The sequence below is a fragment of the Schistocerca nitens genome, chromosome 1 (assembly GCF_023898315.1).
Source record: "Schistocerca nitens isolate TAMUIC-IGC-003100 chromosome 1, iqSchNite1.1, whole genome shotgun sequence".
In the NCBI taxonomy this organism is placed as follows: domain Eukaryota; kingdom Metazoa; phylum Arthropoda; class Insecta; order Orthoptera; family Acrididae; genus Schistocerca; species Schistocerca nitens.
In genome coordinates, this window is record NC_064614.1 from 1,301,561,777 (window position 1) to 1,301,588,411 (window position 26,635).

Here is a 26,635-nt window from a genome sequence, read left to right on the forward strand (position 1 = left end):
CCTCTCTTGCGGAGTCTGCCACTTGAGTTTGCTAAACATCACGCTTACCAAATAACCCTGTGACGAAACGCGCCGCTCTTCTTTGGATCTTATCTATCTACTATGTCAACCCGACCCGGTATGGATCCCACACTGATGAGCAATACTCAAGTGTTTTGTAAGCCACCTCCTTTGGACTACATTTTCTAAGGACTCTCCCAATGAATCTCAACCTGGCACCCGCCTTACCAACAATTAATTTTATATAATCATTCCACTTCAATTGGTCCGTACGTATACTCCCAGATATTTTACAGAAGTAACTGCTACCAGTGTTTGTTCCACTATCATATAATCGTACAATAAAGGATCCTACTTTCTATGTATTCACAATACATTACATTTGTCTATGTTAAGAGTCAGTTGCCACTCCCTGCATCAAGTGCCTATCCGCTGCAGATCTTCCTGCATTTCGCTGCAATTTTCTAATGCTGCAACTTCTCTGTATACTACAGCATCATTGGCGAAAAGCCGCATGGAACTTCCGACTCTTGTCAGTCTAGCAGATGCGGCGAGCGCTATCGTGGATTACCTTCACTTGACGCAGTCTTCCCGGTCGTTGTTCTTGGTTTGCGTCTGCAAGGCGTCTCAGTTATTGTCAATAAAAGTCAGCAGCGATAGTCACACCTAGGGGAAGCAACTGGTAGTATACCACAGCCTCGCTATTCCACCAGATGCATAACTTTACCTTTTGCGGATGCGAGCTGCTCTTTGTACGCGGCGTTGCTGTTTGTTCGGGCTCACACATTCCTTTCTTTTCTTTATATCAGCGTAAAAACACCATTTCTCGTCACCAGCAACGGTAAAGATAGCAATGGCTGGTGTTGTTTACGAGCCGATTGATGACGAGCAAGCAGAGATGAACCTATGGCCCCCGCCGATTTTTGTTATTTTGGCTTAGCGCGCGCGATGCCCATACACCCGATTTTCGAACCCTTCCCAGTGCATGAAAATGTCTCTCGATGGAGGACTGATCACAGTTCATCATATTCGCCAGTTCTCTATTACGCTGACGTGTATCATTGTGGATTAATGCGTTTAAACGATCTTAACGAAACTGCGAAGGTCGTCCTGAACGTGGAGAGTCACGAATTTCAAAACGATCCTCCTTAAACGAGAACACAATTTCGCTGCCGTGTTCTGTCCAGAAGCATTATCCCCCCCATACACTGCGCAAATGTTTGTGGCAGCCTCCGCTGCTATCACCCCTCTGTTGAACTCAGACAGAAGAATATGTCGGAAATTTTCCGCTTCCTCCACTTGACACTCCATTTCTTAGCGTCGACAGCTCCACTCATCATCTCCAAATGACAAAATGACAATATGTAAACTCAAGTAGCAGCAGTGAACTACAATGTTTACTTGACACTACAATAACGAAGCCATAGTGGCAGTACATAAAAATTTGTCTTAAAATAAAGGGGTACTGTTACTAAGCCGTTACTATTGTAGTGTCAAATAAACATTTAAGTTGTATTTTGGTCACACTCCTTACGACAATTGAACGTGAACAACGAATCAAGAATCACAATCGGTAAAAAAAAAAAAAAAAAAAAAAAAAAAAAAAAAAAAAAACTAGATGCCAACATGCGAAACAAAATCGTTATGGACTTATGCACCAAACTAAATAACTGTAATTTAGCTTTTGTTTTCCTTCCGTCTGTTTCCTCTACCCTGAAATGAAGATTTTTAGTGTAGCGTATCACTTCACAGAAGCGATAAGCTGTTACCTGTGTCTGTTAGCGACGAATGACGATTGTCGTCTGCACATAGAAATTTCGTTAAGTGGGTAATAAAGAGGAATACGCACGTTGTGCGGGAATTCATTTGTATGTGCTTGAAGTCGGGAGGCTGGACGTAGGCAGCGTTGCTACCAGACGGTGGGGCGGCTCTGACAGCTGTCTGGCGCCATTCGACACTTGCTGCGCTGGCTGTTGTTCTAGGCCAGGGAGCTGCGCCCCTTCTCCCAGACACACACTGCTCCACAGTGTGCTGAAGCTCGCGACGACGAAAAGGATGACGTCACGGGGACAGCGGAAGACTAATTCTGTCCCTATCCCAAGAAGTGAAAGACTGTTCAATTAATGTAACGAATGTTAATGTTTATTGAAAGAAATGTATTAAAGCAAGTGTTTCCTGCTCTCATATTCAGTTACTATACAGGGTGTTTTATAGTTCGTGTTACATACGTCTAGAGCTTCTAGACGGGACTAAGTAGATCACGTTTTACACTGGAACGCATGTCCGGAAACGTCATCCTAATTGTGACCTATATGGAAACGAAGGTTGAAGATCAGTTTGACGACGATCAGTTTTATTTTCGGAAAGATAAGAACATAAGAAATTCCGTCCTGCCGTTGCGGCTGATAGTGCAAGCATGCCTAAAGAGGACACGTTCACAGGATTTGACGACCTGGAAAAAAAGTTCTACAATGTAAAATGGTGCAAAACCTTCGAAATTCTGATAGAAGTTGGAGTAAACTATAGGGAAAGATGGACGATATGCAGTGTTTACAAGAAGCGAGAGAGAACTGTAAGAATGGCAGACAAAGAACGATATGCTCATATTAAAAGGGTGTAAGACAGAGCTTTAGTCTTTCGTCCCTGCTGTTCAATTCGTACGACGAAGAAAGAATATCGGGAATAAAACAAAAGTTCAAGAGTGGGATTAAAATTCAGGGTGAGAGATATCAGTGATAAGATTCGCCGATGTCGTTGCCGTGCTGAGTGAAAGAGAGGAGGAATTACAGGACCTTTAGAATGACGTGAACAGTCTAATAATATGAACTGAGAATAAATCGGAGAGAGACTAATAAGGAGTAGCAGAAGCGAGAATAGTGGTGTAGTGAACTTAACAACTGATGACCACGGAGTAGACAAGGAATTCTGCTACCTTCAGAGCAAAATAACATATGACGGACGAAGTTAGGAGGACTCAAAAGAGCCGAGTAGTACGGACAAAGGTGGCATTCATTACCAAGCGAAATCTACTAGTTCCGAATATCGGCTTCGATCTGAGGAGGAGCAGAAGGATGAGGAGTTGGATAAAGAGAAGGAGGAGATGGACAGAGACAGCAGAGAGAAGGATATCAGGACGTATGAGCAATTCCCGCACATATTAGAAACCTACGCTTTCTCTCTTGTTTGATTTCCATTTAACCAGGCTGAGTACCGGCAACCGCGTTTCACGAACGATGGCAGTTCGCACACGTCGAGCCACAGACGGTGACTGTATTGTAGTCGGTTCCAAGTGACAGCTGCGTTGCGGGCGTACAATATGCGTTGCGCTTGAATCGTGCAAACTACGTCGCTCGTTTGCTAGAGTTTCCCTCTTACCACGGACATGAGCGATGATAACCCGCTGCGACAGTCACAGCAGATAGCCCAGAACACCACTGGACGCTCATTGTCTGTCGAAGAATGCGTGACGTAGGTGCGTAGTACAAGCCTAAACTCGATCGCTATCGTTCGTGACTCCAACTACAGTCTTGTGCTGCCTTCGCGCAGTCAATAACACCGTGTCACCTCCGTCAAACATGTTAGTTATCTAATAGGTGGATCACAGGATGCAGGGCTGTGGTGTTATCCGTGCGTCTCGGTAAGACTACGCATTAACACGGTCCATCAGGTGATAGATAGTGGACGAAACGCGAATCAGGGTAGCAATTTGAAGAGCAGAGGGAAAAAAGTGCCGTGGGAAAAGAACCTCTGCGACAGTGGGATGGGTAGTAAGAGCAGTGGTGGCTCGCTCGGCTGTCAGCTGCCGGCTTGCAGACTCGGCCGCGGGTGTTCCGCGGAACAGCCGTGATGAGGCAGCGCGGACGCCAGCCTGCCAGCGTGTCCGCATCTCACGTCCACCCGCAGAGGAGCCAGCCTCGTCTCGACAGCCGTGCAAGTAATGGGGACTCGCGAAACTGGCTCACAGAGACATTCCTGTTCATACACATCCGCTGTATTGTTTACATCTCAGCTGATTCTCATCTACATGTACATGCACAGCCTGCAAATCGCATTTAAATGCTTGGCAGAGGGTTCATGGAACCACTTTCACAATTTTCTATCATTCCAACCCCGCATAGAGCGCGGAAAGAACTACTATATCTTGCTGTGCGAGGACTTTGGCTCTGAGCACTATGGGACTTAACACCTATGGTCATCAGTCCCCTGTGCGAGGACTGATTTCTCTTAGTTTATCATGAACTGAAGAAGAGATTACGGGCGGGAAATGTGTGCTACTTCTCACTGAATGCGTGCTACTTCTCGCTGAATAGATTACTTTCATCACGGATATTGTCTGGGAATTTAAAGATTAGAATATACAAAACTATTATTCTACCAGTTATGCTGTATGGGTGTGAGACTTGGTCTCTCACTGTGCAAAATGAAAAGCCGTTTCGAGCATTTGAAAACAAAATTTTGAGGAAAATTTTCGGAGCAAAAAGCGACGACATTAGCGGAGAGTGGCGAAAACTACATAACGAAGAGCTTCGCGAACTCTATTCAAGCCGTGACATAATCAGTATTAGAAATCACGTAGGCTGCGATGGGCGGGTCACGTAGCTCGACTGGATGAGGGCAGGGCGGCGCGCAGAGTACTGGTAGGGGGAAAACGTCCTGTGGGGAGACCGAGGCGTAGGTGGGAGGACAATGTGAAGGCTGATTTGAGGAGCCTAGGTATTGAAGGTGAATTGAAGGAAATAGCCCAAGACAGGGACAGGTGGCGGAAATACGTGGCTGCGGTAATGGACTCTGGAGTCCGGTATGACCAGTGAGTAAGTAAGTAAGAGTATCATGGTGCTCGTTTCTCCCTATGTAGTTCGGCGTGAACAATACATTTTAGCATTCGAAGGAGAAAGATGGTATTTAGAATTTCGTGAAAAGATTCGTCCGCAAGGAACAACGCCTTTGCTTTAATGAAGTCCACCCCAAAACCTGTATCATTTCAGTGACACTCTCTCCCCTATTTCGCGATAATGCAAAACGTGCTGCCCTTCTTTGAACTTTTTCGATGTATGTATGAAGATAGTAACTGTTCTCGACAGAACATATACTATTGATGACCGTGCAGCTTCTCTAGAATACATGATAATTAATTGAAACCCTGAGCCGCCGACAGGTGTTGTCGATATACCTCGATGCGGACAGCTGAAAATGTGTGCCCGACCGGGCATACATATACATATAGTTAAAGGCTGCCCAACCATTGACCTTCGTCTGTGCGAATGCGCATAGGTTGCCCGAACTCTTACGGGAATCGTCACCTTAGTGTGCGCGAGTAATGAGTGGATGGGCAAATATCTATTAGGTACATTACGTATGTAGTGTGTGGACAGTTCGGAATGTGGGTCTCATGGGAAGCGTGCAAGGGATAAGTCGCTGCAGTCACGCTATTCATCTGTGTCCTCGGTGGCTCAGATGGACTGCGGACCGGCGGCGGAGGTTTGGCACTTGATTCGTCGTATTGTGGCTTTTCTAACGCGGGACATTCCGGATCGGATTACTCCCCTTTCATTATTATTTCCGGAACGTGACTATTTTCCTCGGACAAGACCAATGCTGTGACTTGGATTCGCGGACATGCCATTCACTACCCATTTGGACAAACTGTAGATTCTGTACTCGATTTTTGGACATACCTCGATGACCGTCATTATGTCGTTGTCCGTCACCCAAAATACCGACAATTTTTCTCGAACTTCCTTGGGAGTGCTTTCCACGATCAGCCTCGCAGCTGAAATGTGTTAAGCCAAGAGAGAAGAAGGTTTCCTGTTTGAACCAATGAACATTTCTGAACAATTGAGCGGAACACATCAATTTCGAGAAGACGTGACACAACATGTTACCAACGGGGCGCAGAAGGCCTCCGATCAATTACACAACAAAACTAATAAAAAAAATAAAAAGCATAAAAATAAAAACAAAATTCAGAAAAGGAAGATTTTGTATTGTTTGTAAGGATGGCCCTAACCTTGATTTCCCATATTTCCCCTGGTATATAGGCAGCTCTCTGGGGTAGGTTTAGTCAGGAGCCAACGCCTGAAGAGGACCAGATTTTTTTGTTGTAGGATGAAAAGTGGCGGTGGCACTTAGGTTTTTTTATTAAGGGGCTTTCTAAAAAAAGTTGGTAGAGCAAAAAAAGAAAAAAAGAAAAAAGGAATAAAAAACGAAAAAACTAAAAAGATGGATAGAGCGTAAAAAAACAAAAAAAGGTGGATAGAGCGTCTGCCATGTAAGCAGGATATCCCGGGTTCGAGTCTCGGTCGGGGCATACATTTTCAGCTGTCCGCATCGAGGTTAACACCTGTCGGCAGCTGAGGGTTTCAATTAATTATCTTTTATTTATTTTTTTCGATGTACTACGTCAATTCTGTCTGGTAAGGATACCACACCACGCAGCAACATTTTAAAAGAGAACGGACAAGCGTAGTGTAGGCAGTCTCTTTAATAGATCTGTTACTGCCAATAAAACGCAGTCTTTGGTTAGCCTTCCCCCACAACATATTCTGTATGTTCCTTCCAATTTAAGTTGTTCGTAATTGTAATTTCTAGGTACTTAGTTGAACCTACGGCCTTTAGATTTGACTGATTTGTAGTTGTAACCGAAGTTTAACCCGTTCCTTTTAGCACTCATGTGGATGACCGCACACTTTTCGTTATTTAGGATCAATTATTTAGGGTCAACTACCAATTCGCACACCATTCAGATATCTTTTCTAAATAGTTTTGCAATTTGTATTGATCTCCTGATGACTTTACTAGTCGGTAAACGACACCGTCATCTGCAAAACACCTAAGACGGCTTCTCAGGTTGTCTCCCAAATCGTTTATGTAGATAAGGAACAGCAAAGGGCCTATAACACTACCTTGGTGAACGCCAGAAATCACTTCTGTTTTACTAGATGACTTTCCGTCAATTAGTACGAACTGTGACCTCTCTGGCAGGAAATCTCGAATCCAGTTACATAACTGAGACGATATTCCATAAGCACGCAATTGCACTACAAGCCGCTTCTGTGGTACAGTGTCAAAAGTCTTTCGGAAATCCATAAATACAGAACCCATTTGAAATCCATTGTCAATAGCGCTCAACACTTCGTGTGAGTAAAGAGCTAGATATGTTTCACAAGAACGATGTTTTCTAAATCCGTGTTGACTGTGTGTCAACAGACTGTTCTCTTCGAGATAATTCATAATGTTCGAACACAGTATATGTTCCAAAATCCTGCTGCATATCGACGTTAATGATATGGGCCTGTAATTTAGTGGATTTCTCCTACTACTTTTGTTGAATGTTGATGTGACCTGTGCAACTTTCCAGTCTTTGGGTACGGATCTTTCGTCGAGCGAACGGTTGTATATGACTGTTAAGTATGGATCTTTTGTATCAGCATACTATGAAAGGAACCTAATTGGTACATGGTCTGGCTTATTGTGTGATATGTAAGTGTGATTTCAGTATCTTTCATAGGGCTGATGCGCCAACAGTCCACATCTTGTACAGAAGATCATTAGCGGAACGAAAGAGAACGTGCCCTAAAATTTACTCAAATACTTTGATAACGGTAGCTAGAACATTAAAAACGATGCAGGTGAACTACCGGCATTTTTTTTAAAAATTCTGTCAAACATAATATCAGCTATAGATGTACGGTTTGTGGAGATAAATTATCGAAGGTGTTTCACATGATTAACTTCGCTAGAATGATGACATAAATAAGGCAGACGTAATTCTGTAAAATATTTAGGCTCCAAGAAGTGTTCAGAGCCTCATTGGTGTCTTGAAAGATCCAGCAAAATCAAGCAGCCTTTTCTCTATTGCACAGATGTCTCCAACAACGGAAACAGGAAGATATTGCCACTGGTTGTAGAGGCGAGTAAGCCATAGACTTTTGGACTACACTGAGCAGTGTCGTGAGAGAGCTCATGCTACCCACAGTCGGATTAAGTTTTCATGATTTTACGTAATCCACATGTAAAGAACCTGACTACACACTGTGCCAATAATGAACATGTAAATTCCCGGAAGCATAATTCTGTGTTTAAACTGCTCCAGGAAGACAACAGGCGTTTGTCGAAACGAAATGCTCGAACGACATACTGCACATTGCAACAAAACGACCATGTGACGCGTTAGATGTAGATATTGGAGTGACTGTCTTGAAAATACTGAGCGAGTCAAAAAGGACTTAACAACTTTGGAATGATATAGAAATTTACGGAGATAGCTTAAGAAATCGGTAGATGTATCATTTTGTAGCAAACAACCTCCAGTTTAACATAAACGTGTCAAGCGTCATTTTGGTTCGATGTGACTACCGTTTGTGATATCCCACCAGTAACCATTTTCCTCCCACACTCGTTGCAGCAGATCGGTAGTAACTTGTGCAGCGGCAGCGTAGATTAGATTTTTCTGATCCGCTAACTTGTTTGGTGGGGCGGGAATATACACACGGTCTTTAATGAAACTGCGAACAAAGAAATCCAGTGGTGTCAAGCCTTCCCCACAGCATTTTATGTGTGTTCCTTCCAATTTAACTTGTTCGTAATTGTAATACCTAGGTATTTAGTTGAATTCTCTAAGTTACCTCAATAAATTTCTATATCATTCCAAAGTTGCCGCCGGCCGGAGTGGCCGTGCGGTTCTTGGTTCTACAGTCTGGAAGCGAGCGACCGCTACGGTCGCAGGTTCGAATCCTGCCTCGGGCATGGATGTGTGTGATGTCCTTAGGTTAGTTAGGTTTAATTAGTTCTAAGTTCTAGGCGAGTGACGACCTCAGAAGTTAAGTCACATAGTGCTCAGAGCCTTTTGAACCAACCAAAGTGGTCAAATCCTTTTTGTCTCATCCTTGATAAGGACTTTTGCACTTACCACTCATTCTAAGGAAATGCGATGTAATTCTGCAGTAGAGCTTTATTGCAATTAAATCTGCCTTGAAACACCCTTCAGATCATGGTCAAATGTTGGTCACCTCCCTTAAAATCTGGTCAAATGCTGATCGCTCTAATGTGGAGACAGATAAATTTATCACGCGGGAGGAAGTAAAACGTGCTCGTCTCCTGGAAAGGCGGTGTTTATCCGCGTCCCCCGGCGGCGGCAGCAGCCGCTCGTCGCGTTTTCGCAACGCGCTGCTCGCCAATATGGTAGACAGCTCGCCTTGTAACCCAGTTCAGCTTCCTGCTTGGCCAGCGCCCCCATTCACGTAGCGTAGCCGTAGCTGCTCGGGCGTGGAGAGAGATCCGTTACTCCATACCGCGGGGATCACTGACCCCCTGGAGCCTCCAGCCGCCGTCGCGCGTTCCAGGCGGCCGCCTAGGCCCGGAAGCGGTCGCAGGGCAGGAAGCTCGCCTCGCCCGCCGCATCTGCCAAGTCGTCAGCTGCTGATCGTCTTTTGTCAACGCTCGTAACTCAGTTGAACGGGGGCTCGCTCTTCTCCTCTTCAGAGTCGCGCCAGCGTCCAGGGAGTTGCAGAGAAATCACTAGTTAGGATGAACGAGTCTGTGGGAAGGAATGGCTCGTAACTACAGCGAAGGAGCGCCCCCTGCGTTCTCATATGGTGATCAAACCTGTCCTCTCATGGGACGTTAAAACGCACGCGGACGAGGAGCTGGTGGAATTCCACGTCCCTCTGCACTGTGGAGCTTGAAATAAACACTCTGGGATGCCAGATTATTGCAACTTGGAGAGGAACGTAGCCAGTGAGGTGCGACATCGCTTTACGCCACAAGCAGGGACAGCGTAAGAGCCTCCGCACTGTTTACCGTGTTAACCCTTTCAGACTCGAAATATTAAAAATTACTTCTTTTTAATTTTCTTGCTTTTATTACATTACCAGGCGTACATTGAGACAGAAAAACAACAGTTACATACATTAACTCAACACGTACGGGGTCGTTTGAAAAGTAGTGTTCGCGCATGAAATATCATTACACCAACTGCGACATGGTCGCGTATATAAACAGTGATCCACTACTGTCAAATGTTTTTTATTCCAGTCTTTGACCACGATAATGAATTCTTTAGACGATGACCGGTTTCAGTCCGTAATGACCATCCTCACGTGGTGTAAAAAAGATCTGAGGATGGGCATTACGGACCGAAACCTGTCATCGTCTAAAGAATTCATATCGTGATCAAAGACTGGAATAAAAAACATTTAAATATCGTTACTTTTGGTGGGTGCTTTCTGCAGGTAGTCACAGGGCCACTTGAGAGAGAGCACACTTCCATTTACTTCTGTGGGGTGCCTTCTTCGTGATACAGTGTACGTGATGCCTTGAGGTGCCATGTATTGGTAGATGCTTTGTTTCTGTTGTATGTTTATCATCTGTAAAAAATTACTTTTTTCTTTTTTTCTTTTTTTGCTAATGGCTTGTTGCTCTCACTCTCTGAAATAATGCAAAGCAACAATGACTTTTTTTCGTTCGGAAATCGAAATCACTGTCTTCAACTAACACATCTCAACTTTCATTGATACAATCAATCTCAGTCGGCATGGAAAGAAGTCTCTTTCAGAAGGGACGCCGCAATTTCATCTTCGCCGGCCGGGGTGGCGGAGCGGTTGTAGGCGCTACAGTCTGGGACCGCGCGACCGCTACGGTCAGAGGTTCGAATCCTGCCTCGGGCATGGGTGTGTGTGATGTCGTTAGGTTTAAGTAGTTCTATGTTCTAGGGGACATGACCTCAGAAGTTAAGTCCCATAGTGCTCAGAGCCATTTGAACCATTTCCTCTTCCTTCGTTCTGGTAGAGTACATCTTGTGAAACTGGAAATACAACAACATGTCACAGCTTGTCATGTTGTCCATAGCGGCACAGTTGTTTCCAAAGGAACCACCACAGCTATTATGAAAATAAATACATAACTTTAATTATTATCGCCATACGCAGAGTATAAAACGGAACAGGACAAATTTCTGTGCCTAATTCACACGGAAAACAGCTTTATAGAGACAAAGTCAATACCAGTTTGAGTACAAAGACAATCCTGCACTCCATACAAAAATGGCTCTTTCGTTTGCTCGTCTAACTGCTAAGATTCGAAACATATGAAACTGTTCAAGCTGCAGCCACTATAGGGTAGCGTCTACTGGAGACGCAAAGAGTGGCTATAGATGTAGCTACTGTGCAGATGCCACGAAATGTGAAAGTCCTAGGTGACTTCAAACGGAACCACATCGTCTGAAAGGGTTAAACATCGTATTTGGATGGCTGTCTTTCTCACCGAGTAGCTGGTATGAATACAAGCATCAGGACATTGAGGATCTCTCGAAAACGCATAGTTTTACCTACGATTTGTTATAATAAAATGACAGGAAACTTCATACCGGTAGGTGAAGGCTTCCTGTAGTTGATGTTTTTGGTGTTAGAAAAAATGGTTCAAATGGCTCTGAACAGTATGGGACTTAACAGCTATGGTCATCAGTCCCCTAGTACTTAGAAGTACTTAAACCTAACTAACCTAAGGACATCACACAACACCCAGCCATCACGAGGCAGAGAAAATCCCTGACCCCGCCGGAAATCGAACCCGGGAACCCGGGCGTGGGAAGCGAGAACGCGACCGCACTCTGGTGTTAGAACTGATGTTCTACGAATGCACACAGTACCAGTGTTGCGGCACAAAGGTCTACCGAAAGCGCCTCCTTCTGGCACGGTACCGCCTTTAGTCAGGGTATACAATACACGGCAGACCAGTTGCTACGCCGAAGCTGTAGCGCAGTTGATAGCGTCCTGAGTTGCGAGTTGTGAAGAAGAAGTCAGAAGGTTCGCCTCCACATTCCAAATTTTTTTTTTCCACCTTTTGTTTTCTAAGAGATTGTGGCTCTTTCTTATTAATTTAATAGAAGCGTTACCTGAAATGTCGATGTTATTTATTACAAATAATGTATCTGCTGCAATTCTTGTCGCAGTGGCCAACGACTGGAATCTTATTCCAGTGGCCAGAAATCTTACCGTGACTGCCAGTCTATGACTGAAAGTAAACACAAGATACATAACGGAAGGTTTTGCTATTACGAATCTTTCTGTAAAATATGTACACCTATCTCTGGGTTTATGGACCAGCTTATGTTTGTATGTTGCCAATAAATATTTTTTTCAACGATGGTGAGTAACTTCGAAAAAATCTCCTCTTCCAATGCAAGGAAAATACGAAACGAATCTCGATCTTGAAATCTGTGTGATAAAGCACGTTATTTCAGAGTACTGGTAGTCAATACAACATCCAGAATATGGATATTGTGCTTGTGCAGACTGACATTTAACGCTATGCCTTAAGTATATTAAATTTAAAATAAAAAACGGGGTGAAAACTCCGTTGAGTTAACGAACAACTTCTACTAGTACGTATCTCAGATCGTTATACAGCATTATCTAGTGTAGTACTACCAGCAGCTTGCTATTCAAGCCATCGCAGGTCCATAAATTTCTTCGCAATTTTCCCCTCTTTCCTTCAACTTAGCTAACATAGTTTATCACAAGTGTCTTCTAACCAAACTGCGTGCCGCCTCAGTTGTGCGACTGGAATCGTGATTTCCTGTCAGAAAGTTCACACTTCGTAGTAATAGACGGAAAGTCATCGAGTAAAGCAGAAGTAATATCCGGCGTTCCCCAAGGAAGTGTTATAGGCCCTCTATTGTTCCTGGAGACAATCTAAGTAGCCGTCTTAGATTGTTAGCAGATGATGCTGTCATTTACCGTCTTATAAAGTCATCAGATGATTAAAACGAATTGCAAAATGATTTAGATAAGATATCTGTATGGTGCGAAAAGTGGCAGTTGACAACGAATAAGGAAAAGAGCGAAGTTATTGACATGATTACTAAAAGAAATCAGCTAAATTTCGATTACGCGATAAGTCACACAAATCTGAAGGCCGTAAATTCAGCTAAATACTCAGGGATTACAGTTACAAATATCCAAAATTGGAACGATCACATAGATAATATTGTGGGGAGAGCAAACACTGCGATTCATTGTCAGAACACTTAGAAGGTGCAACAGGTGTACTAAAGAGACTGCTTACACCACACTTGTCCGCCGTATTCTGGAATATTGCTGTGCAGTGTTGAGATCCACAACAGGTGGGACTGATGGATGACATCGAAAAAGTACAAAGAAGGGCAGCTCGTTTTGTATTATCGCGAAATAGGAGAGAGAGTGTCACAGACATGATACGTGAATTGCAGTGGCAATCATTAAAACAAAGGCGTTTTTCGTTGCGACTGGATCTTCTCACGAAATTTCTATCACCAGCTTTCTCCTCCGATTGCGAAAACATTCTGTTGCCTCCCACCTACGTAGGGAGAAATGATCATCACGATAAAATAAGAGAAATCAGGGCTCGGACAGAAAAATTTAAGTGCTCGTTTTCCAGCGTCCCGTTCGAGAGTGGAACGGTAGAGAGACAGCTTGAAGGTGGCTCACGTGGTTCAAATGGCTCTGAGCACTATGGGAGTTAACATCGGAGGCCATCAGTCCCTAGAACTACTTAAACCTAACATAAGGACATCACACACATCCATGCCCGAGACAGGATTCGAACCTGCGACCGTGGCGGTCGCGCGGTTCCAGACTGAAGCGCCTAGAACCTGTCGGCCACTCCGGCCGGCGAAGGTGGCTCATTGAACCCTCTGCCAAACACTTTATTGTGAATAGCAGAGTAATCACGTAGATGCAGCTGTTTTAAGCGCGTCTGTCGTCGTAAGGACACTGTGCGGCCGACAAGTGCCGCTGGAGAGTGCTGAGGGCGGAAATCACTTCCAGCATCTCGCGCCGCGTCCCGCCGGCGCTCCCTCTCGCCGACGTCAGTTGCCTCGTCCCGCGTGGCGACGGCTGAAGGAGTATGTGGAAGTTGGAGCAGCGTGTCAAATCTGGTCAAAGTACTGCATGTTCTAACAATTCCTATTTCAGATCCCTCAGTTTTCTCTTTCGCGTTGCTTCATTCTAGGCGGATACGTTGAACTGGAGAAGGATTTTTGTTTTGTTTTAATCCATTTTTCTTCTGGCATCTATTTATGCCCATTAAGTCCAGAAAGCAGGAGGTGATGAGGGAAATATAAGGGCTATTTCGATATGGGAATGATTTGTCAAATATAGAAAATTGGACCCATACTGTTCGTTAACGACATTGCGCTAACTGCCGAAACAGAAAAGAAAACCACGGTAACCTGTAACCGACGCCTGCTAAAAATTTGCGCCCGGAAATTGGCGAGGAATATGTTGAACGTAAAATATGCAATAGGATACAGACTGGGTAAATATCGATTGAACTACCAGTAAATTATTAATTTCAGTCTCTTAATCGGACCTAGATTAGTATTCTACTGGTTGACAGTACGAAAAGACCAATAAGCTCACCGGACAATAAGGTACTTACTCATAGAGAAATGATTGCAAACAACATTTAACACCGTGTAATTCTGCCCGTGTATTTGATGAACGCCTGGATTCCATTAGGAAGCGAGTACACAAGACTGTGCAGATATGTCGCATCCGGGTTAAGCCACTCGCTGAGGATTTGATCACGGAATTCCACCAAATTGCGTGGATGCTGATGTCGCAGTGTTACCCACTGTTAGAACGTGCACCACAGACTTTCTATAGAGTACAAGTCTGGTGGTTTTCCAGGCCAATCGAGAGTTAAGAAATGGGGAAGTGTCCAAAAAACCAGTCATGCATTCTTCCAGTCCTGCGAACTCTGCTGTTGTCGTGTTGAAAAACAGAGATACAGGGTGACAATTATTGAATTACATGAAAAATAACGTAAATTAGTTGCAAACTACTTCGTGCATATACTTTATGCAACATGCGAATGTTACTAAACATATTCAGATTTAGGTCATGACATGTTCGGTATGCCTACCGTCATTGGCGATGATGTGGCGCAGACGAATAGGGAAATTCTGCATGACCCGCCGAACTATCGGAACATCGATGCTGTCGATGACCTCCTCAATGACTGTTTTCAAAAAAATGGTTCAAATGGCTCTGAGCACTATGGGACTTAACTTCTAAGGTCATCAGTCCCCTAGAACTTAGAACTACTTAAGGGGCTCCGGAACGCCCTATACTTGCAATGTTAAAATAACGCTTATAAATTACATCTTTCCTCACAAAGTATTTGTGGTAGGAAGTTGAACTTTTTACAGATTATTTATTGGAATATGGGCTACAACTTAACACAGGGATTTTACAAAATTTTAGTTCAGTTATTAAAGATGATTTTTTTTCAATTGTAATGAAAATTCACAACATTTTTTTGCAATTTTTTATTTATATATTAAAAAATATACAGTTTTTTGGAAAAAGGCTGTGTTAAATTATGCAGAAGGTACTGTGTAACATTTACTGAAAGTTTGAAACAAATATGTTTGGAAGATCCTTAGAAAACATGTAATTAGTATGAGAAAATAAAAGTTTTGGGAATCGAGCGACAAAGATTGGATTAACTTTTTAGTGCATTCCAGGTCCATAGGATGGATTATCTTCATCCTCTGCAAACTCCTCCTCCAGCTTCCTCTTGTTCCTCCTCCTGTTTACTCTTGCTTGTATTTGTAGACTCTTTACAGCCCTGTCTGCAGCCCGAAGGCGATCCTTGTCTAAAGCAAGCATCGCTCGTACCATGTTAGAACCTATCTTCATTCCCATATTTCTAAATACCTTGCACCTTACAATGTTGCCATCATTGAAAGTCGCAACAGCATCATACACACCAAAGTGAAGTGTTTCTATTCCAACAAATACAGTCTTGGGGATTCTCGACCATATAACACTATTTACACTTTCATTGGGGTTTTGAGTTTTTCCGTGAATACACTTTTTCAACAGTTCAGGTGCTGCTAAGTCTCTGAAAATAGGTTTTATCACCTCCATTATTGCATGAGGCAGACTATGCTTATGAGTGTACACTTCACCAGTTAGCAATCCTTTGTTATATTTACACCAACTGTCTTCTTCTTTGGGGCACAAGCTATGTTGGGGATTTTCATCGTCTTTATTGTTTACAGTAATAACACATACCTTTGGCTTTCCAACATTTCTCCTTTCCTTAAAAGCCTTCAGAGGATTTCTAATAACTTTACTTTTACTCATTATTATACTTCAACAAAACAGAGACTCAAGAAACAGAATTAATTACGAATATTTTCGAGATAACGACAGAGTAAATAAACATGAAACAATCGACAATCACACCAGCGATATATATTGAACCATCAAAGGTTAGCCACAACACATACTTTATCTCACATCACTAAAATGTACCTGATGAACACGGACGTTAATAATAACACCATTTGACAGCAGTTCATCAGCGCCACAGTGGGTCACGCCCATGTAGAACTCATTTCAAAAAAAAATTTAAAAATAGTTGTAGTCTTCGGAATTGAATAAATTATATATCTATTAAAAGGCAATAGTCTGCAGATTCAGAAAACGCAAAAAAGTAAAAATTGAACTTTTCATGATTTTGAGCCTTTCCGGAGCCCCTTAAACCTAACTAACCTAAGGACATCACACACATCCATGCCCGAGGCAGGATTCGAACCTGCGACCGTAGCAGTCGCGCGGTTCCGGACGGAGCGCCTAGAACCGCTAGACCACCGCGGCCGGCGACTGTTTTCAGCTCAGCAATTGTTTTGGGTTTTTTGCTGTACACCTTGTCTTCAATATAGCGGCACACAAAAGGAGTCGTCGCTGCGCGGGATTAGCCGAGAGGTCTGCGGCGCTGCAGTCATGGAGTGTGCGGCTGGTCCCGGCGGAGTTTCGAGCCCTCCCTCGGGCATGGGTGTGTGTGTGTTTGTCCTTAGGATAATTTAGGTTAAGTAGTGTGTAAGCTTAGGGACTGACGACGTTAGCAGTTAAGTCCCATGAGATTTCACACTTTTTTTTTTTGAACAAAAGGAGTCGCATGTGTGCAGGTCCGGAGAACATGGCGGCCAGTCGTGGCCCATGCCAGTGGCCTAACACTCTCCTGCTTCGATGGAGTCGAGCTCCGTCTTGCATGAACCACATCTTGTTGAAGTCAGGGTCACTTTGGATAACGGGGATGAAATCATCTTCCGAAACCTTCACGTACTATTCGCGTCTCATTGCAGTCAAGGATTATCGGGCTGATTATGATTATTCCGCGACTGGACTCTGCACACGACACAGTTACCCGTTGAGGGTGAAGAGACTTCTCGATCGCGAAATGCCGTATCTCAGTGCCCCAAATGCGCCAATTTTGCTTATTGATGAACCCATCCAAAAAAGTGGGACAAACCAAACCGTGCATGCGCATACTAATTCCCATCATGCTCCGCTGCCAACCGTGCAGTTTGAACGTCCTATCGCAAACCGTTCAGAAGTTGTGGCGATTTTATTTCATATAGTTCAATAATTGTCACCCTGTAGCAACAGCATACTCATCACGGAGATGGCGACTGCAAGACAACGCCTGATAATTCAGACTTTATAAGTAAACATGCTGGTTCATGTCAGTGATCATCTCATTGAGCGGTCCAAATGCATGATAAGAAAAATATCTCCAAAACATCTAGTCTCACGTCCGACTTGAACCCGACCTTGCACACATTCAGCGTGAAATGATTCATTGGGCCTTCGCTGCACTCTACCTCGAGTGTAATTTGAAAATAATTACTTTCAGCCAGTCAGCTGCTGGACACGTTTAATGATTGCTAGCCCACAGTCTTACTCTCAGGGTTATGTGCCCGTGAGAGAAATGGTCTCATATGAAGCGACCGACCAAATGTGCACTGCACGTTGCTTCCGTCTCAATGTTCTCTCGCTGACAAGATGGGATGGGCCTTCATCCTCTAGCAATTCCTGTCGGGTTTGGAAGCGATTTTGATTCACCAGCCCACCCGCCTCCCGTGTCTCTGTCAGGACCTTTCCTCGATCGTAATTCTGACGTCGTATTGCGTGACCATGTGTGTTACATCTCTTCATATAGCCATGTTGACAGTCTGCCGCGAAACGCCAACAAATCCATCAGCTTCACACACCTTATGGCCATGGACACGCCCAAATAAGATTGCCCCTTTTGGCCACTCTGTTTACGTCCTTACCCACCTTTGCAAACAATGCCCGATCGAAACATGGTTGTCTCAGTGGGCGCTACTGCCTTATGCTCACACCCGTACCTCAGCACATTACTCGACCGCTGCGCCATCTGTAGTCTACAGGGTTGTCTAATTTCTTGTCCGGTGAGGTTATTAGTCTTTTAGTATTGTCACTCAGTAAGTCAACTAGTTCACACTACACAAACGGAAGTCGCTTGAAACATATATTAGTGACAGGGTTGATCTTAATAACTCTGGAGTCGAGTGTAAATGGACTTGATCAGATTATTTATGAAATTATGATAACGCACACCTGCCTAGTACCTCGCTGAGTGCAGTAGAACTGTCTTCGGTGACGAGTCCCGCTTCGGACTGAGCCTCGATGATCGGCGAAGAGCCGGCCCGGGTGGCCGAGCGGTTCTAGGCGCTACAGTCCGGAACCGCGAGACCGCTACCGTCGCAGGTTCGAATCCTGCCTCGGGCATGGATGTGTGCGATGTCCTTAGGTTAGTCAGGTTTAAGTAGTTCCAAGTTCTAGGGCACTGATGACCTCAGAAGTTAAGTCGCATAGTGCTCAGAGCCATTTGAACCATTTTGAACCAGCGAAGACGTGTCTGGGGACGTGGTGGAAAGCGACGGGACACCTACCCGGCTGCCGCCCGCCGTATGACTCGAAGTCATGTGTGACTGTCTGCGGTGCCATTTATTTTCGTAGCAGGACTCTTCTGGTTGTCACCCGTTGTTGTTGTGGTTGTTGTGGTCTTCAGTCCTGAGACTGGTTTGATGCAGCTCTCCATTCTACTCTATCCTGTGCAAGCTTCTTCATCTCCCAGTACCTACTGCAACCTACATCCTTCTGAATCTGCTTAGTGTATTGATCTCTTGGTCTCCCTCTACGATTTTTACCCTCCACGCTGCCCTCCAATGCTAAATTTGTGATCCCTTGATGCCTCAAAACATGTCCTACCAACCGATCCCTTCTTCTAGTCAAGTTGTGCCACAAACTTCTCTTCTCCCCAATCCTATTCAACACCTCCTCATTAGTTACGTGATCTACCCACCTTATCTTCAGCATTCTTCTGTAGCACCACATTTCGAAAGCTTCTATTCTCTTCTTGTCCAAACTGGTTATCGTCCATGTTTCACTTCCATACATGGCTACACTCCATACAAATACTCTCAGAAACGACTTCCTGACACTTAAATCTATATTTGATGTTAACAAATTTCTCTTCTTCAGAAACGATTTCCTTGCCTTGCCAGTCTACATTTTATATCCTCTCTACTTCGACCATCATCAGTTATTTTACTCCCTAAATAGCAAAACTCCTTTACTACTTTAAGTGTCTCATTTCCTAATCTAATTCCCTCAGCATCACCCGATTTAATTTGACTACATTCCATTATCCTCGTTTTGCTTTTGTTGATGTTCATCTTATATCCTCCTTTCAAGACACTGTCCATTCCGTTCAACTGCTCTTCCAAGTCCTTTGCTGTCTCTGACAGAATTACAATGTCATCGGCGAACCTCAAAGTTTTTACTTCTTCTCCATGAATTTTAATACCTACTCCGAATTTTTCTTTTGTTTCCTTTACTGCTTGCTCAATATACAGATTGAATAACATCGGGGAGAGGCTACAACCCTGTCTCACTCCTTTCCCAACCACTGCTTCCCTTTCATGCCCCTCGACTCTTATAACTGCCATCTGGTTTCTGTACAAATTGTAAATAGCCTTTCGCTCCCTGTATTTTACCCCTGCCACCTTCAGAATTTGAAAGAGAGTATTCCAGTTAACGTTGTCAAAAGCTTTCTCTAAGTCTACAAATGCTAGAAACGTAGGTTTGCCTTTTCTTAATCTTTCTTCTAAGATAAGTCGTAAGGTTAGTATTGCCTCACGTGTTCCAACATTTCTACGGAATCCAAACTGATCTTCCCCGAGGTCCGCTTCTACCAGTTTTTCCATTCGTCTGTAAAGAATTCGTGTTAGTATTTTGCAGCTGTGGCTTATTAAACTGATAGTTCGGTAATTTTCACATCTGTCAACACCTGCTTTCTTTGGTATTGGAATTATTATATTCTTCTTGAAGTCTGTGGGTATTTCGCCTGTCTCATACATCTTGCTCACCAGATGGTAGAGTTTTGTCAGGACTGGCTCTCCCAAGGCCATCAGTAGTTCTAATGGAATGTTGTCTACTCCCGGGGCCTTGTTTCGACTCAGGTCTTTAAGTGCTCTGTCAAACTCTTCACGCAGTATCGTATCTCCCATTTCATCTTCATCTACATCTTCTTCCATTTCCATAATACTGTCCTCAAGTACATCGTCCTTGTATAAACCCTCTATATACTCCTTCCACCTTTCTGCCTTCCCTTCTTTGCTTAGAACTGGGTTGCCATCTGAGCTCTTGATATTCATACATGTCGTTCTCTTCTCTCCAAAGGTCTCTTTAATTTTCCTGTAGGCAGTATCTATCTTACCCCTTACGAGATAAGCCTCTACATCCTTACATTTGTCCTCTAGCCATCCCTGCTTAGCCATTTTGCACTTCCTGTCGATCTCATTTTTGAGACGTTTGTATTCCTTTTTGCCTGCTTCATTTACTGCATTTTTATATTTTCTCCTTTCATCAATTAAATTCAATATTTCTTCTGTTACCCAAGGATTTCTATTAGCCCTCGTCTTTTTTACCTACTTGATCCTCTGCTGCCTTCACTACTTCATCCCTCAGAGCTACCCATTCTTCTTCTACTGTATTTCTTTCCCCCATTCCTGTCAATTGTTCCCTTATGCTCTCCCTGAAACTCTCTACAACCTCTGGTTCTTTCAGTTTATCCAGGTCCCATCTCCTTAAATTCCCACCTTTTTGCAGTTTCTTCAGTTTCAATCTGCAGCTCATAACCAATAGATTGTGGTCAGAATCCACATCTGCCCCTGGAAATGTCTTACAATTTAAAACCTGGTTCCTAAATCTCTGTCTTACCATTATATAATCTATCTGATACCTATTAGTATCTCCAGGATTCTTCCAGGTATACAACCTTCTTTTATGATTCTTGAACCAAGTGTTAGCTATGATTAAGTTATGCTCTGTGCAAAATTCTACAAGGCGGCTTCCTCTTTCATTTCTTCCCCCCAATCCATATTCACCTACTATGTTTCCTTCTCTCCCTTTTCCTACTGACGAATTCCAGTCACCCATGACTATTAAATTTTCGTCTCCGTTCACTACCTGAATAATTTCTTTTATCTCGTCATACATTTCATCAATTTCTTCATCACATGCAGAGCTAGTTGGCATATAAACTTGTACTACTGTAGTAGGCATGGGCTTTGTGTCTATCTTGGCCACAATAATGCGTTCACTATGCTGTTTGTAGTAGCTAACCCGCACTCCTATTTTTTTATTCATTATTAAACCTACTCCTGCATTACCCCTATTTGATTTTGTATTTATAACCCTGTAATCACCTGACCAAAAATCTTGTTCCTCCTGCCACCGAACTTCACTAATTCCCACTATATCTAACTTTAACCTATCCATTTCCCTTTTTAAATTTTCTAACCTACCTGCCCGATTAAGGGATCTGACATTCCACGCTCCGATCCGTAGAATGCCAGTTTTCTTTCTCCTGATAACGACGTCCTCTTGAGTAGTCCCCGCCCGGAGATCCGAATGGGGGACTATTTTACCTCCGGAATATTTTACCCAAGAGGACGCCATCATCATTTAATCATACAGTAAAGCTGCATGTCCTCGGGAAAAATTACGGCTGTAGTTTCCCCTTGCTTTCAGCCGTTCGCAGTACCAGCACAGCAAGGCCGTTTTGGTTAATGTTACAAGGCCAGATCAGTCAATCATCCAGACTGTTGCCCCTGCAACTACTGAAAAGGCTGCTGCCCCTCTTCAGGAACCACATGTTTGTCTGGCCTCTCAACAGATACCCCTACGTTGTGGTTGCACCTACGGTACGGCCATCTGTATCGCTGAGGCACGCAAGCCTCCCCACCAACGGCAAGGTCCATGGTTCATGGGGGAAGCGTGGTACCGCTAAATCACAGCGGTACGTCGACGACATTCTACGGCCCGTTTTATTACCCCTCCTGGTCTTGCATTTCAGCAAGATAATGCCTGCCCGCACACTGCGAGAGTTCTTACAGCTTGACTTCCTACTTGCCGAACTCTACATCGCCGTACCTCTACCTAACTGAGAACATGCCGAGCCTTACGGGCATGGCTCTCTAACCAGCTCGCTATACTGACTTTTGTACGAGCAGGCTGGAACTGTTATTGAATGCTTGCGTACGACACATTTGTGAGCTACACTGTTTCGACCATACCACTGCTGCGTATCATGGCTACATGCTGATAAGCGTGGAGATCATCACACTCTAATTTGCTCTATCGTCTCTTCAATCATTGCACTCCCCCTTATTTAGCTTCAACCCTTACACTGCAATCCGAACAGCACAGCAGAAATCCTCGTTCTCAAGCAAAGCAAAATCCTCTCTGTACTACCACGTAACACTGCCGTTTTCTCTACAATATTTTCTTTATCAGTAGCGCGAGTCTGGAACAATCTTCCTCAAGACATTAGAGACATTAAATCCCTTGCAAACTTCAGAAGAAAGTGAATGGTTCACCTTCTATGACAACAGCCATCTCTCCTAGGTACTCTCGTCAGCCCACCCTCCCCCACAATTTTCCCCTCATCCATGTTCCCAGAGATCTTTATTTAAATTCTCTTCTTTCGTATCAGCTACTGGCACTGTCACTTTAATCTTTTCCTCTTTCATTATCCCTTCCGGTTCTATAATTCTAAACATGTATTGAAATATACTGGACTATGCCCTTCACTATTACTATCATTACTATAGTGTCAGCTATTGTTATCAGTATCAATGTCAGTTATTACTATTATGTCTTTGTAATAAATTTGGTATGTGTTGTTCCTAGTCAGAAGTAGGAGAGGGCCTTAAGGTCCTAATCTGTTCGAGCTAAATAGGCAATAAACAAATAAAAACATTAAATAAATGGCGACTTCTGTCTTTAAGGAAGTCACGAACCCAGTCACAAATCTAGTCCGATAATAGGCAAGCTGAATTTTCTTTTTTTTTCTTTTTTTTTTCACTAAACGACAATGTAGAACTCTATCAATTGCCTTCTTGTAGTCAAAGAACACGAGAAGGAGTTGGACTCCGGAGTCTACGGCGCTATGGATCTCATGGACAAAGAGGGCGAACTCAGTTTCAAATGGCTCTGAGCACTATGGGACTTAACTGCTGAGGTCATCAGTCCCCTAGAACTTAGAACTACTTAAACCTAACTAACGTAAGGACATCACACACATCCATGCCCGAGGCAGGATTCGAACCTCCGACCGTAGCGGTCGCGCGGTTCCAGACTGCAGCGCCTTTAACCGCTTGGCCACCGCGGCCGGCGATGGTTAATTGTCCACCACAGTTTTAACAGAGTACGTGGACGCTGTGTATTTGTTTTGAGCCAGTATGGCTTAAAGCGCGTAAATTACCCAGACTCTCTTTATCCAGTAACCGAGAATGGAGGTACTTAGCGACTTCCAACAAAGTTTAATTTGAAACCTTTTGTATCTTCAACCATTAAGGCTTTGTAGGCGTAACGTCAAATATTTAACGCGTTAACTCACTTGTAAACTAATCAGACGTTTGAAGCTGATTAATTCGTGGCAGTTGGATTGTTTGCAGAATTTGGGAGGGCTGCTGTTGCGACTGTCTTATTGTATAGTGCAGGTGGAGACACACTCGAACTTTCATTTGTACCACTGCAAACATCAGGAATTTGGACACTGGATTTGTATGCTTGTTGTATTATTGCCATAGCAGTTTCTTTGGCGCTTCAGTGCAGTTTCATTTGACCAGAACCTCGGGTACGGACCACGGCTGACACTTGCAACGTGTGAGGCGATCCCACAGGTGTCGTTCACGGTCAAATATAGCAGCGCAGTCTGCAGACTTGGCTAACGACTAGAGATGGGTAGTTCGCGAACGAACGGGTGCAAAGGAACGGTTCACCAAGATGAACGAAAGGACCGAGGAACGAATTCGAAGGAACGATCGGTTCATTGTTCACTTCGGTCGCGGCGGTCTACTTATAGTTCCCGGCAACGAGGAACGATCGGTTCATAGTTCACTTCTGTCGCGGCGGTCACTTCGGCTGTTCTCGTTCCAGCCTCGGTTGCGTGCTCGTCTCAGTCTCGGTCTCCCTCGGCCGCACTCGTCGTTCTTCGCATGACCACCTGTCTCAGTTCCACTGCCGATTGCTCCTACGTAGTTTAGTACACAGTTGTTCGTTTCGTTCACTGCGCTCGCCTATTTTACATGTGTTCCAAACTGTTCTTGCACTTGGTTCTGGCTATTCAGCGTCCACGACCGGTAATCAAAAAGTATTTTACAGTTACGTAAATTACATAAAAATTACGTTGTATGTAATAGGTTCTTCACTTCAGGTAACAAAAGGGCATATCAGCTCACTACATTATATCGATGAACAGCAGAAGACATAATAAGGCAAGTTTTTTGTTATTCATACATTTTTTTGGTTTCATCGACTTGATGTAGCAGCTAACTTTCAATAATTTATTTAATTTTCGTGTAAGAAAATTCATATAAAACGATTTTCGTGTATCTTTCATATACAAAATATTACGTTTTGGAAGGCTCTAATTATTTTTAAGTTTGGTTGTTTCCAATTTGCGTTACCTGCTAGTTTGGTTTCTTTGCAAAAAAAAAGTGAGTTGAGGGTCATTTTGGCTCAGTAGGAGAAGCGGTGCCTCTCCATTTGAAAAGACACAGATTGCCATAAAATCGTATTTACTTATCTCAAAAACATTTGTTCAGAAGGAGCTTTGAAACCAAAAACTTTACTACTGCGAACTTAATTATTATTATTGCTGCATTAGCTTTAATAATGCAACATAAAAATCTAATTTTTACGGAGCATGTGACGCAAGTATGAGAAAATCACGTTTTATTTTATGCTTTCATAAAGTCTCTACTTCGCCTACGAACTCAGAGACAATGTGAAGTATATATAGGGTGTAAACGATTATTGTTTACAACGTAGCATAGCTATGTAGTGAAAGTCGAAACGAAGAATTTTATACAAGACACTTGTGGTCTATTAAGTTGGGAAACAGCCACCAAAGGTTTACAAGACTACATGAGCTATAGCCCATGTGTTCTCTTCTCCAGCTCTCTACACATCGTCATCGATTGTTTCGCAATTGTTGCTTGCATTAACTTGTTATTTCTTCACTGCCTAGTTATTACATGTTTGTCTGTTTGTTGTATCTGCTCGTAACGGGCAACACATCGTCCGTAATTGGCGAGCAGTCTGTACTCGGGGCCGATTTTCCGTGCGCCACCCCATATTATTTCCCTGCGATCCGCCACATAAGGCTGCAGTTGGCTAAACTAGAGGTTCTGCAGAATCACAGAAATTACTTCTATAAGTGCGTAAGAAATCTGTAATGAATAAAAACTGTATACTCCAGGGGGGAGGCAAGTGCCCCCTCTTGGTGCCCTCCATCCTTCAGTCACCTACACTACTAGTTTTCAGTTTTTCATAAGAACCATATACCAAGCACAAATGAACGGTGAACGAGTAAAATAGAACGGTTCCCAAAGAAGAACGATCAGCAGTGAACTAGTTCCCAAGGATGAACGAGTCTGCCCAGCCCTACTAACGACGGCGTTTACATCCTAGCACGCATCTGCCGCGGCGTTTGGACATTTGTGCCCGCCCCGCTGTGACTGCCTGGTGACAGTGCTGCTCTCGTGTGGCCCGCAGGGACGGCGAGGAGTGGCTGCGCTTCCGGCGGCTGCTGAGCGGCCAGCTGCTGCGAGCCGGCAGCGTCCCCGAGCTGCTGGTGGCGCCGTGCCGCGCTGTCGCCGAGAACTTCGCCTCGGAGCTGGCGGCCGGCCAGGTGGTGCCCGACCTCGAGGGCCACATGTACCTCTGGGCCACCGACGGTGAGTGCTGCCGCCGGCGCCGGCGCCGCGTACACGCCTCTGCGTGTCCAGACACCGAGTGGACTACTGCCCGCATTTCCGACTCTTCAGTCGCCAATGGTCCGAGCGAAGACCGCGTGTCGGTAAACCTCCCACATGAGCAAGTACACGTCTGTTTTTGCCGTCGTAGCCATTTCGACGACTCTACACTACTGGCCATTAAATTGCTACACCAAGAAGAATTGCAGATGATACACGGGTATTCATTGGACAAATATATTAAACTAGGACATGTGATTACATTTTCACGCAATTTGGGTGCACAGATCCTGACAAATCAGTACCCATAACAACCACCTCTGGCCGTAATAACGGCCTTGATCAGCCTGGGCATTGAGTCAAACAGAGCTTGGATGGCGAGTACAGGTACAGTTGCCCATGCACCTTCAACACGATACCACAGTTCAAGAGTAGTGACTGGCGTATTGTGACGAGCCAGCTGCTCGGCCACCATTGACCAGACGTTTTCAATTGGTGAGAGATGTGAGA

General features: G+C 44.0%; 1 protein-coding gene across 1 annotated transcript in view; it reads left to right on the forward strand.

Moving 5' to 3' along the window:
• LOC126234282 (cytochrome P450 315a1, mitochondrial) overlaps window positions 1-26,635 on the forward strand; it is a 177,981-nt gene that overhangs the window by 81,064 nt on the left and 70,282 nt on the right. The window contains exon 3 of the mRNA XM_049942972.1: window positions 25,926-26,107. Within this exon, the coding sequence (XP_049798929.1) occupies window positions 25,926-26,107 (182 nt within the window). The remainder of the gene's footprint in view (window positions 1-25,925; window positions 26,108-26,635) is intronic.